At 37.2% G+C, this 13,987-nt stretch overlaps 1 protein-coding gene across 1 annotated transcript; it reads right to left on the bottom strand.

Moving 5' to 3' along the window:
• Positions 1–2,654: 2,654 nt before the first annotated feature.
• LOC119983511 (scarecrow-like protein 18) lies at positions 2,655–3,953 on the bottom strand. Its single transcript, XM_038827173.1, has one exon. It carries the CDS (start codon positions 3,951–3,953, stop codon positions 2,655–2,657), a length of 1,299 nt encoding a protein of 432 aa, XP_038683101.1.
• Positions 3,954–13,987: the final 10,034 nt, after the last annotated feature.

Genomic DNA, 13,987 nt, shown 5'->3' on the forward strand with positions numbered 1-13,987 from the left:
TAAAATGAATACTAATGATGTCATTTCGATTTAACAACGGCATGGAGTGACGGATTTGAGGGTTTTATAATTCCCTAAAATCTAGAATTCACATTTAATGGTGAGAAAAAAAAAGTGTTACAAGTTTTAAAAATGAAAAAAACAAAGATGTGTTGTGATGTGACACATCTTTCAAATCATGAGATTCAAACTTTAGACTCTACAATTTAAAAAGAATTATGGAGGTCCAAATCCAAGAGTGAGAGCATCCACAATGGGATGATTTTGAAGTACTTGATATGATACTTTCTTGATAAGTTAAGTGCTAGATGTTCACAATGGATATAATGGAGTGTATTTTAAGTACTTGAAATGTTACTTTTTTGATAAGTATAGCGCTACATGCACACAATGGGTGAAAAATGACGCTTGAAAATTTAGTTGTGGAAAAATGATACTTGAGAGTTGGAGTATGTATATAGTTGATGAATAGTGAGAGAGAGATGATAAAAAGGAAGAAAGAGGTGATGAAAAGGAAGAGAGAGATGATAAAAAGGAAGAAAGAGAAGATGAAAAGGAAGAGAGAGATATGAAAAGGAAGAGAGAGATGATAAAAAGGAAGAGAGAGAAAATAGAGAAAGTGAGTATGTAGTGTTGAAATGTATGAAGTGTTGATGAATAGTGTATATTGTGAGATTTAATCATCCAATTAAATTGTGCCACGTAGGATAAAGGAGGAGAGAGAGAATAATTTTGAAGTGCTTGATATTTCAAGCATCACTGTGGATGCTCTGACCTAGTGAAGATCGAAAAGAATATTAATTATTAATTATGGCGATGTGGCTAGCTTGCTAATAAAGCTTGGAAGATAAGATATCCTTGTTCCAGTGAAGGAAAGTCAAGCTTTTACATATAACATATACATACATATATGTATCGATTAGAGATTAATTATTGCATGAAAGAGGGTCAAAATGAATGCATGATCGTTAACAATGCAAGTTATGGGTATGGCCCAAACGAGCACAGTGCAGGCCAAGAGGTTACGTCTGAGTCAATGGAAAGATGGATGGATGGATGGATGAGGCCATGCATGCGTGCACCAACCCTAGCTTAGCCCTGCACCACCCACAGGCACAAAGTCTTAACTTGAACACGCAAAGCTACAAGGCTTTCTGATGCTACCCCTTGTTACCATCTTATCAGTGTCAGCTCATGAGCTACCAAAGTGGAAACCTAAAAGCTTATAATTGTATATATTTATATATATCTGCATGCTTCTCTACAGTGTATTGTATTCAGAATCCTTGCATCATGCATCTCTCCAAAATTGAAAGGCCATTTCCCTTTTGCCAACCAAAGGTACATATATATTAATTGGTGACAACAACAGTAGTCTCCAATCAGAGTCTCATTAGGCACTAGAATATATGTAAGGGTAAACAAATATTCGTCCACAAAATCTCGCAGTAAGAGGGATCGAAGACAAACAAAATGTACCCAAAATTTATCCACATAAAGATGCTTTTCTTTTTGGATATTGGCTGCCTTGATAGAAGAAAGATATACATAAATATATAAAGAGCTGGCTGTCTGGCCATCACCTTTGACCCTTGGAAACAGATTAAATTGTCTTCAGTTCAAGAAGCCACTAACTCATGATATATATGAACACTAATCAATAGAGGAGACAAGTAATTAGAGAGAGGGAGAAAAAATTAATTAATGAGCTAGGAGTGGTCCTGATCATCCTTATGGAACGCCCACAGAACACGAGATATCCCAGGCAGGAGCGAGGGGTTTCGAAATGCATGGCCCAATTAAGAGGAGGCAAGGATTAGGCATCAAGAGCAAAAAGTTTGACAACTTTGATAGCCTTGTTTGTTGAGGGGACATAAGGCAGAAATTAGGGTAATGAATGGGTGCAATATCAAAGGCATATTGTTTGTTTACTTACTTTTTTAATTAGTACAGAAAACAAGAATCCTCATTCCTCCCTTCTTGAAAACACTTCTTAATTTGAGGGAGACAAGGGAATTTTGGGGAACAATACTAGCTACTCCTTGTGTCATGACCTGTGATGTGAGGCCTCACTATTAAGTAATATATATGCAGCATTACTTTCTAATTAATTGTAAAAGATAAACCCTAGATTCATATAAGACATCTGGTATAATTACCAAATATATTTTTTAAGGATTAAGTAGGAAATATTTTAAAGCAACAGTGAAGCATATAAATTAGGCATTAGAAAAGAAAACCTAGAAATAAAACCAGCCCCCACAGCCTTGTACAATACACATAGAGCTCTTCCAAATGAAACATGCATGCAAAATAAACGGAAACACGAATATATATATCTTTCACTATATATATGTGTTGCTCCACAAAGGATCGACTAATCTTTAAAGAATTAAATTAAGATGAGTAGAGACTACAGAGAGAGGTATATGGAGACATGGGGAAATATATATATATATATATATATATATATATATATATATATATATATATATATGGTGTGTATACATATATATAATGTCGACTTAATTAATTACCAACCAAAGAAACGGAAAAAAAATCGTGATCCTGAGAAGCTGTTTCTAGCTTGGTGCAACTGATGACTTGAGGTGAAGATGATGCATGGATACCATGATGTGTGGGGATATATATCATTAGCGCCACGAAGAGACTGAGAATAGGGGGCGATTCTGCCAAGCAAGGAAGAAGGAATTGTTGTGAGTGTGGAGTTGGTAACCCTCACAAGGATAGTGAAGCCTCAACAGCAGCTTGGCCTGCGACAAGGCAAAAGGGCTTAGAGGAACATTCACGAACCCTGAACTCCTAAGCATCGTTTCCCACCACTCCAACCTCTGGTGTCGCTCTCCCTCTCCTGCCACCATCTCCGCAATCTCTCTCCCGAACCATATCTGCTCCACGGCCATCCTTTCCCTGCTGTTGGGCGGCAGAGTGGCCTCCAGGGACTCGAATATTGCCGAGTAATGATCCAGCGACTCCACAAACCTCCTCAAGAACACCGCCTCGTTATGGTTGCCTAACTCTCTCTCTGCCACCGTCACCACCCTGGGGTTCAAGGCCTTGATCTTGCGCAGGAAGAGCCTCAAGTCTTCTACTTTGGAGGAGCCGCTGTCTCTATCCTTGAGGAGGAGCCTGTGCAGATAAAGAACGCAGTTCACAGCTAGGGTTTCGTCCGGGAGAAGGGAAAGGGAGGAGAGAATCAAGTCCAAATCGTTGACGTTGAGGAGGACAAGCGGTTGGAATTGGAATGTGAGGCCCAGCGATTGTGCGAACTTGAGGAGGCGTTCGCCAGTGCGGTGGAGAGTGGTCAAATCGTGGCCTCCTCCAGTGATGCGGAGCATGGGAGGCGGCTGGGAACACTGGGAACGGTCAGATAAGGCTTGCATAAAAGGAGGCCATTGGAGGCCGTGCATTATGTCCAAATCTAGGATGTGAATGGCTTGCTGCCCAACTTGTAGGGCTTCCAGAATGGCCTGATTTGCCGTTAGATGGCTGAACCTGATGAATGGGGTTATCTGGTTCAGAGACAGATAGCAACTCTCCTGCTCAACTACCGTACATGTAGAATAACAATTATTACTAATACTATTATTATTAGTAACAACATTTATGTGATATTGAGGAGGAGCTGCTGCTACGAAGGTGGGGTTTAGGCGGAGAGAGAGGGCTTTGGAGAATTGGTGAACCAAGCGCTCCGTGGAGTCTCCCAACGGTGAAGAGTTGGCGGTGAGATAGGTTCGGAGGCGGTGAGCAGCACCAAAATCAGACTGAGAGACCAGCTCTGCGCAACTGATGAGCATCTGGCGCATGTGTGTGGCTGCTGGAGCTGCAATAATATTATGCAGATCTGCAGGTGAGGGCTCTTCTTCTTCTTGATCTTGCTGCTGCCTGGAAGAAGCACCACCGGTACCACTGGTGTTCAGTGAGCCCAACATATCTCGATCTACAACCACCCTGGCCTACCCCTCTTACTTATTTTCTCTCTCTATGTTTATATATTTATATATGTTCACAGTCTGTAGCTATAGGGTTTCGCGATATGGATACAGATGATGCCAAACAGGAAGCTTTTGAGAAGAGCAGCTACCGCTTTTCATTTCCTTGGCTTTGATGTCATAAATAGCTATATCATCATCGTGATGCTCATATACATACATACATATATATATTGCGTGAGCATGATGGTTTCTTGAATATGCCATCAACATGAAGACCCTATATATGTATATTACTTACTAGTGTTTTGCCACAACTTCCAGATGTATATTAATGCCTTTAAATGCCGTTGATATATATTGACACTTGACATATATATATATATATACACACACATAAAATCTCTTACCTAAACAAAAAGTGTGAATCAATTTTGTAAACTTATTTTTCAACCATAGATGCGGCGGGTACCACAACAAATGTGTGATCCCCACTTTTATTATGTTTTATTACTCTCAAAGTTGGAAGAGTGGAATAATCTTATTATCATTTCAATATGTCGTGATAGACTAATTATATACAAAGAATAATGAAATATTTTACAGAGTGATTTTAGGAACTAATCATTGACTTTTTTCTACAATTAGACTCCTATAATCTTGCTGAATCTTTGAATTGACTTCTTGCTTGATATTGTTGACTTCTTGCTTGATATTATACAGCTGTGATTTGACACTCCCCCTCAAGTTGGTGCATATATGTCTTTAATGCCCAACTTGCTAAGTGAGCTGTGAAAGATTCTGCCTGTAACTGCTTTGGTGAGAATATCTGCAAGTTGATCTTCAGATTTGACAAATGGTACCTCAATGATCTTGGCCTCGAGTTTCTCCTTAATGAAATGTCTGTCAATCTCAACATGCTTGGTCCTATCATGTTGCACTGGATTATGTGAGATGTCTATTGCAGCCTTGTTATCACAATACAATTGCATTGCTCCTTTTTGTTTGAACCCCAATTCTCTCATCAAATTTCTTATCCAGAGTAGTTCACATATTCCATGTGCCATACTCCTATATTCTGCTTCAGCACTTGACCTAGCCACCACGTTCTGTTTCTTACTACGCCATGAGACTAAATTGCCTCCCACGAAAGTAAAGTAACCAGATGTTGATCTTCTATCAGTAACTGAACCGGCCCAATCTGCATCTGTATACCCTTTAACATCAAGATGAACATGTTTTGAGAACATCAATCCTTTCCCCGGGGCAGATTTAAGATATCTCAGAATTCGAATCACAACATCCATGTGAGCCTCTCTCGGTGCATGCATAAATTGACTTACGACGCTAACAGGATATGCTATGTCAGGTCTTGTATGTGATAAGTAAATCAACTTACCAACAAGACGTTGATATCGTTCTTTATTGGTAGGTACTTGTTCAGCATCTTCATGAAGTTTAAGATTCACCTCCATTGGAGTCTCTATTGGTTGGCAGGCTAACATTCCAGTTTCGGTTAGAAGGTCAAGGACATATTTTCGTTGTGATAGAAATATTCCTTGCTTTGAACGTGCCACTTCAATGCCCAAGAAATACTTTAGTTCGCCGAGATCTTTCATCTCAAACTCAGCTGCTAAATAATGTTGCAACTTCCTTCTCTTCTGGGTCATTCCCTGTAACTACCATGTCATCAACATACACAATGAGTGCAGTTATCTTACCTTTCTTATGTTTCAAGAAGAGAGTGTGGTCAGAATTGCATTGTTTGTAGCCAAAATTCTTCATTGATTTGCTGAACCTTCCAAACCATGCTCGGGGTGATTGCTTCAATCCATAAAGAGACTTTTTGAGTTTGCATACCATGTTGCTCTGACTTGGCTTCATCTTGCATCCGGGAGGAGGGTCCATATAGACTTCTTCTTCTAGGTCTCCATGTAAAAAAGCATTTTTTACATCAAATTGATGTAAAGGCCAATCTAGGTTGGCTGCCAATGAGATAAGTACCCGAATTGTGTTGATTTTAGCTACAGGTGCAAACGTCTCCCAATAGTCAATTCCATATGTCTGAGTATACCCCTTCGCCACCAGTCTTGCTTTGTATCGTTCATTGCTCCATCTGCTCTAAATTTGATTGTATAGATCCATCTGCAGCCTACTGTTTGCTTCCCTTCTGGCAAATGAGTCATCTCCCAAGTAGAATTCTTTTGGAGAGACTCCATTTCGTCATTCATGGCTTGAGTCCACTTGGGATCCTTAAGAGCTTCCTGCACATTACTTGGAATAGATACAGTGGATAATTGACACACAAATGATGCATATGACGGGGATAACCTATGAAGAGACACATGATTAGCAATAGGGTATTTAACACTTGAAGTTGGATCAGGTTCATATTGCTGTTTAGGAATTCCTCGGTTTGAACGGGAGGCAATTTATAACTTGAATGACTTGACTCAGGTAGGGAATCAGAGTTAGATTGTTCAAGTACCTGTGTAGGGTTTTCAGGACTGGACTGATTGACTGGCAATGGTACTATAGGAGAAGTTGTATTTAGGACACTATCTGGATTCGTAGTGGTTGTTCTGGCATTGTTGTAGGATTGGCATGGTCTGGGTCAATCTCCTCTTGAATTTGATTTTCTGGTCCTTGCTCTTCGTCCCTCATGGTTTGACCTACTTGAAGTTGTTCTTCCACAGGATTAGTTGACCCATCAATATTACCATCGGGACACTGGGAAACATGGACAACTTGGTTTTGAGTATCTTCTGCAAAGATAGAGTTCTCCCCCTGCAGAGGATGCTCAGAAGTGTTCCTTGAGTAATAAAATTCACTTTCATTGAAAGTAACATCAGATGTAACATATAAGGTTTGTGTAGGTGGATGGAAACACTTGTAGCCTTTTTGAGTGGTAGCATAGCCTACAAAGACACAACGTAATGCACATGGGTCCAGTTTGCTACGTTGGTGAGTATGTAACTGAATGTAAGCAACACACCCGAAAATCCGTGGTTCAAGGTTTGGTGTAGGTGGCACTGTGAGAAGGTTGGTCAATGTTTGAAATGGAGTTTGATATTGGAGAGTACTGGATGGTGTCCGATTGATGAGGTAAGCTGCAGAACAAAGAGCCTCCCCCCAAAATTTGTGGGGCATATAAGCCTCGAATAAAGATGCACGAGTAACTTCTAGGAGATGGCGGTTCTTTCGTTCTGCTACACCATTCTGCTGTGGCGTATAAGCACATGTGGTTTGGTGAACAATCCCTTGTTGGTTAAAAAACAAAGAAAGATCATTGTTGACATACTCTCTGCCATTATCTGACCGTAGTGTTATGATCTTCCTGTCAAACTGTGTAGCAACATACTGATGAAATTGTTTGAATTTTGCAGTAACTTCGCTTTTCTGTTTCATGGGAAATACCCATGTCATCCTGGTGCAGTCATCTATAAAAGTCACAAACCACTTAAAGCCACTAATAGTGAGAACTCTTGATGGTCCCCAAACATCCGAATGGACAACCATGAAAGGTATAGAACTTTTATTTAATCTCAATGGGTAAGAAACACGATGACTTTTGGCGAAAATGCAAGTTTCACAATGAAAGTCTGATAAATCAAATTGAGAAAATAAATCTGGAAATAAAGTTTTAGGTAACCAAAGGAAGCATGTCCTAGTCGCTTGTGCCATAACCAAATCTGCTTTATTCTGTCTGACTCTGTACCTCTTACATGATGCACACGACTCAATCTGCTACTGCAATCATCTGATAGGTCCAAATAATACAACTTTCCCTTCCTAGTACCACATCCAATCACGGCCCTGGTGAGTAGATCCTGAAAAAGACAATAAGATGGCCAAAAACACACAGTGCAATTAAGGGAATCAATAATCTGAGGAACAGATAACAAATTATAGTCTAGGGAAGGGACAACCAAGATGTGATCTAGGTTTAATGAAGGCGTAAGAGAGAGGGACCCTTCTTCCAAAACTTGGGAAGTGGTTCCATTTGCACTAGTAACATGAGTTTGAGATGATGATTTTGTGGAGTGTAATCCAATTGAGCTAGATGTCATATGGTCAGTAGCACCAGTGTCAATAATCCATGATCTATTATAAGTAAGTGAAGAAGTACCTGAGGTCGCCAAAGCCTTGGATTCAGATGTACCTGATGGAAGTTCAGAGTCTTTCTCCTGGGATGGTCCAGCAGAGACGAATGAAGCCCGACTTGGTTCCTTCTTTCGGCCTTTATGAACCCATCCTTCTGGATAACCAATAATCTCGTAACATCCTTTAATTGTGTGATTTTCAAGACCACATTTTGCACACTTCATTGGAGTTCTGTTACGAGTAGCACCTGAATTCTGAGAGCGAGATTGCTTATACCTTGTGGTAGCCAAGGCTACGGTTTCAGATGTGGAATCTGCTTCAGACATAGTGCCTTGACGATTACTCTCTCTTTTAATATGTGCATATACTGCCCCGAGTTCAGGTTTAGGCTCCATCCTTAAAATTTCTCCTCGGATTTGATCAAAATTATTGTCCAAACCTGCAAGAAAAATATAAACTCGAAGACGGTCAATCTCCTTGCGTCTTATTTCCATATCTTCTGGGTGTTGCATGTTGCTGGGGCTTAACTGATCAAGTTCCTGAAATATCTCTGTGAGATCACTATAGTATGTTGCAACTGATCTACCATTCTGTTTCATCATAAATGATTGTCGATGTAGATCATAAATCTTTGCCTCATCAGAACCATCAGAGTATGTTTTCTTGATGGCATCCCATACTTGCTTGGCTGTATCATAACGAATGAATCGTTTCATCTGACTGGGGTGCATGGCATCAACTAGCCAACTCTTAATTTGACAATCTAATGCACGCCACTTGTTGTATGCTGGATCTGTAGCTGCAGGTTGGATAGTATCACCGGTTAGGTGACCATGTTTTTCTCGTCCAGCAATTTTCATCTCCATGACTTGGTGCCATAGAGAATAGTTATTTTCATCTAACTTTATGCCAGTTGAGAAGTTGGAATTGTCTCCTTGTATGGTGACAATCTGAGGGATTGAATTTGATTTGGGAGAGACATCTTCACTTGTCATGATGATGACTCAAGAATGAGAAGATAATGAGTTTCAACAGACTGTGTTTGGTGATGAATGAATGAGTAGGGTTTGATTAAGAGACGGCCAGTATCGACTCCTCTGATACCATCTCAAAGTTGGAAGAGTGGAATAATCTTATTATCATTTCAATATGTCGTGATAGACTAATTATATACAGAGAATAATGAAATATTTTACAGAGTGATTTTAGGAACTAATCATTGACTTTTTTCTACAATTAGACTCCTATAATCTTGCTGAATCTTTGAATTGAATTCTTGCTTGATATTATACAGCTGTGATCTTCTTGCTTGATATTGTTGACTTCTTGCTTGATATTATACAGCTGTGATTTGACAATTACAACCATTGGATTTCATGTTCACAAAGTTATTTCACATTTTTGATTCACATAGAAGAATTTCTGATATACATATGTTAAGTTGCCACATGTCTATAACGAATCTTTATATAAACTAGAGTTATTTATTAGTTAATTACTTATATCTTGGTGGTTTGGTATATAAAAAAAATGCCCTCCCTGACTTATTTGACAAAATATGTCAATGCTAAGATGTCTCGCATTGCTTGATTGTCCGATGTATTCAAGATAATCGATAAATTCAAAGCAAACAAATATTATTGTGGACAATATTATTGATGCGAAGTGACATTAGATGTCTAACAAAATATGCACGAACTACGCTTGAGATTCAAATGAAAACTTAAGAACAAGTTGCTTCCTTTTTCGATAACTTCGCTACATAATTACAAAACGAGAGAGATTTTTAATTTGACCGGTGAAAATAAGAGTAATATTTCACTTCCATGCATGCATAAGTCTAACTCCCACCTCATTTTTAATAGTTTGACTCAGTTCTATGTTATTAATTTATTTCCATCCTCATTGATGCCATGCCCTTCTATATTTTTTCTGTTCCTTTACAAACCGATCGATAATAAATATCAAAAATGATATAGAGCTCAAATTTTTGGTAATCCAAAGCAGTCCAAATCTAAGTGGCGCTTATGTGGCCAAGCCATGTCATACTCCAAACTACACAATTTTTAAAGTTCACGATTTTTCGCGCAAATCCGACCATCCTTACCCCTCACTCTTTCTCACTTTTTCTCTCTCATCCCCTCCCTCCAGAACCTTCCGGCCATCGATAATCTCATCCTCGTGGCGGAGACCACCCAGTAGAGACCCGACGATGACGAATGAGAGCAGATCGACGACGGAGGAGACATATCCCGTCGAAGCAGAGGTGATCAATCGATTCTTTCTTTTCGTGTTATCGGCTTATACCGAGAAGGTATCTCCATACTTATGTGCTTTTATGAATACATATATACTTGTTTTTTCGATTAATGCGTTTCAATTTGATTGTGATTTTGTTTTTGTGCTTTCAAATAATCGCGGAAGAGCCGCTTCAGCTAAGGAAGTATTTTTTTTACTTCTGGTTGACTGCCGTCATTTTCATCGCCTTATTGAATAATATTTCCTTTTTTTCATCTTATTGATTTTAATATCAGCTAATTTTTGAACTTTCAACCTATTTGAAAATTTGCAGTTTTGATAAAAGTTTAGAGTAGAGTCTGTGCACTGAACTATGAAGCATCTTCTGTCGATGGTCTTTGGTGATTCCTATGAAGGAAGTTAGTTTTTATACATGGTTGAACTAATTCAGTGAAATGACTAACTTAAATCAATGAAATAGCTAAATTTATTGATTTAAATTAGTGAGATAATTAAATCCATTGATTTAAATCAATGGGATAACTAAATACATAGCCAAATCTATTGATAAAATTAATCAATAAAATTATATATTATATTGATTTAATTAAGTGGATTAGTGGAATGACTAATTTAAATCAGTGGGATAATTAAATCCACTTATTTAAATCAGTGAGATAATTAAATCCATTGATTTAGGATACCAAATCCATAGTCAAATCCATCGATAAAAATCATTGAAATTATATATTCTATTGATTTAATTCAGTGGCATAGTAAGTGCACTTATTTAAATCAGTGGGATAATTAGATCCACTGATTTAAATCAATGGGATAACTAAATCCATAGCCAAATTCATCTATAAAAATCAATGGAATTATATATTATATTGATTTAATTCAGTGAAAATGACCAACTTAACCTTGGTTAAGTTCCTTCCATTTAGACAAGCTTCTCTTGGGGTGAAGGTTTTTTTCCCCGGGTTGAGCATAGGAAGATCTAAAAATAAGAGTCCTAGGGTAGGGGTCTCAGAGTCCGCTAAGAAGAGAACGACTTTTGGCTTATACTTATGGAATGCCTCGGAAATAGAAAGACAATGGAGTCCTTGAGGGAATTATATAATCTATTGATTTAATTTAGTGGAAAGACTAACTTAAATTAGTGGGATAGTTAAATCCATTGATTTAAATCAATGGGACAACTAAATCCATTGTTTTTAGTTCAGATTCAATTTTTTTTTGAAAACAAAGTCCATATTTCATTGTTTTTCAAAATCACATTCCATAATCCATTATTTTACAAAAACATAGCTCAGAATCCATTATTTTTAGTTTTGAATTTGTTATTTTTGAAATTCTATTGAAAAAAATGGAATTAAGAACAATCCTGTAAAACCTATCTACTAGGGATGTCAATCGGTCGGTTATTTGGTATATTCATCCAGGGGCCGAAAATTCAGTTTTTTTCATTAGTGAAAACCAATGACCGATCGGTTTTTTGTAACAGTGAGGTTATAACCGACCATTCCACTTTGGTCGATTTTTCGGTTAATACCTCAATTTAGAAAGAAATTTAGAATAAGTAGATCCATAAAAAATCCGCAATCAATACCTTAATCAAACTGTTGAAATCGCAGCATTCTATTCAATATCTCATTCCCGTATTAATATCAAATAATTAATGGTCCAAATTGTAGAGTTATATATCTAATTATATATATATATATAATATTAATATATACTTATTATCTAAATATATTAAGATAAATCTCAAAGTTTGGGTCTATTAAGTCATAAGTAGTAAAGTAAATACTAATGACTAATCATTGTATACTATATATCGTATATAAATATATATAAATTAAAAACTAATGACTAATCATTATATACTATATAATCTATATAAATATATTAATTATAATATTTATGATGATGGTCGGTTTTATAAAAATATTCAAAACCGACCAATTATTTCGGTTTTTTTATTTGAAAAAAACCAATCGATCGGTTTTCGAAAAAGAAAAATAATTAAACTGACCAAATGGTAGGTTCGGGCTATCTGTTTGGTTTTTTTGATAGCCCTACTATCTACAATGAATCTTGTTAGAAAGATATTTATGCGCTGATCTTAAATATGTAATTTTTTCCTAAGTCTACCATGTATTTTGACAGTTAAAATCTTTTGAAATTTCGTTTAAGAAGGAGAAAAGTTAAAAAAAATAGTGATGTCATCACCAAGATTGAAAGGTACAATTTTAAACAAATAGAAGTATTTTTGTCTAAAAAAAATCATATTTTAAATTTTGCCTTGTCATACGATACGATGATCAGCGGAAGAATAAAGGGTGCCGGTATATATATATATATATATATATATACACACACATATATATATTATTGGATTTGGGGTCATGGGCGTCCACATACACACGCAAAGCCTTAAATGCGGGGATACCCTCACTTACATAATTTGGGGGCTTTTGCTTGGTCTCCTGCACAAACAAAAACCCCATTTTTGGCCAAAGCTGACGCTCCATTGTTTTGCTGGTTATTTCCTTTGTCTCCTTGTTGGATTCTCTGCTTCATATCTCCGGATTCTTTATTCTCTAAAACATCCATCACTATACTTTGTGTAAACAGACACTTCCTTCCCACGTGCATGGCTTATATGGAACTGCTTATTTTGTAATGGATATAAATATAAAAGTAGTTAATTAAAGATAAATAACTTGTTAACAAAGCTAAGAGATTAAACTGACTATTAGGTATATGCACTTTCTTTCTTTCTTTTTTTGTAATGAAGTGATAAGAGATTTGGTATATGTACATTGATTATATATTATGATCATATGTATTTATGCAATTGGCGACTATTTATGCATTACTAACATTTATTTGGTATACATAAGAACATGACTTTTCATATTAATTAATGCAAATAATTTCATATGGCACTGACCAAAATCCTCTTCCATGCATGCTCATATATAACCCATGTCGATGTTGGATTCAAATGAAGAATTAATGGTGATGATGCTTTTACTTGCTCGGACTCGATATATGTGACACCACCATACTCTCCTTTTGGTTGCTGTCAACACTCAAACAGTAGTATTAGTTCACTTTTTCTGTACGGTCAGCAAATGTATATTGAATGATCAAAACACACAAGCAATCGCCATCCACTCTCTGTCCCCCCAACCACGTGCGCCTAAGCTCCATTCACAGAGAACCATATACACATAATAGTGGTAACAAATAATTAATTAAATTATCAAATTAATGAGAATATCATTATCATGAGTTACAGCTTGAGCTTACCAAAAAAAGAGAGAGAGAAATTGATCATGAGATGCAAAAGATACGTACATGCATGTACTAAAACCAATGCATCTTTTTCTTTCATGCGAGTCACTAACAAACAAATTAAGCAGAGTGTTAAATAGATGATGATCATCATGGGAATATTTTTAGATCCTAAGGTTAGTTTGTCCCGGTTGCGGGCTTTTCACATTACCTGCGTAGAAAACATATATATACATATATTGGACCCCAGCTAGCTATAGCTACTTCTTTCTCTCTCTCTCTCTCTCTCTCTGAATCATGTAATCATCCCCACATGACAATTGAGTGATGAGTCAGTACTGCTCTACTATACAAGAATCTCTACTCTCCCACACGGGCACACCCCC

Source organism: Tripterygium wilfordii, chromosome 18 (assembly GCF_013401445.1).
Source record: "Tripterygium wilfordii isolate XIE 37 chromosome 18, ASM1340144v1, whole genome shotgun sequence".
In the NCBI taxonomy this organism is placed as follows: domain Eukaryota; kingdom Viridiplantae; phylum Streptophyta; class Magnoliopsida; order Celastrales; family Celastraceae; genus Tripterygium; species Tripterygium wilfordii.

Bases quoted from the DNA above. Each gene is read 5' to 3' on its own strand.
- LOC119983511 (XM_038827173.1), bottom strand. From the start codon at position 3,953: ATGTTGGGCTCACTGAACACCAGTGGTACCGGTGGTGCTTCTTCCAGG.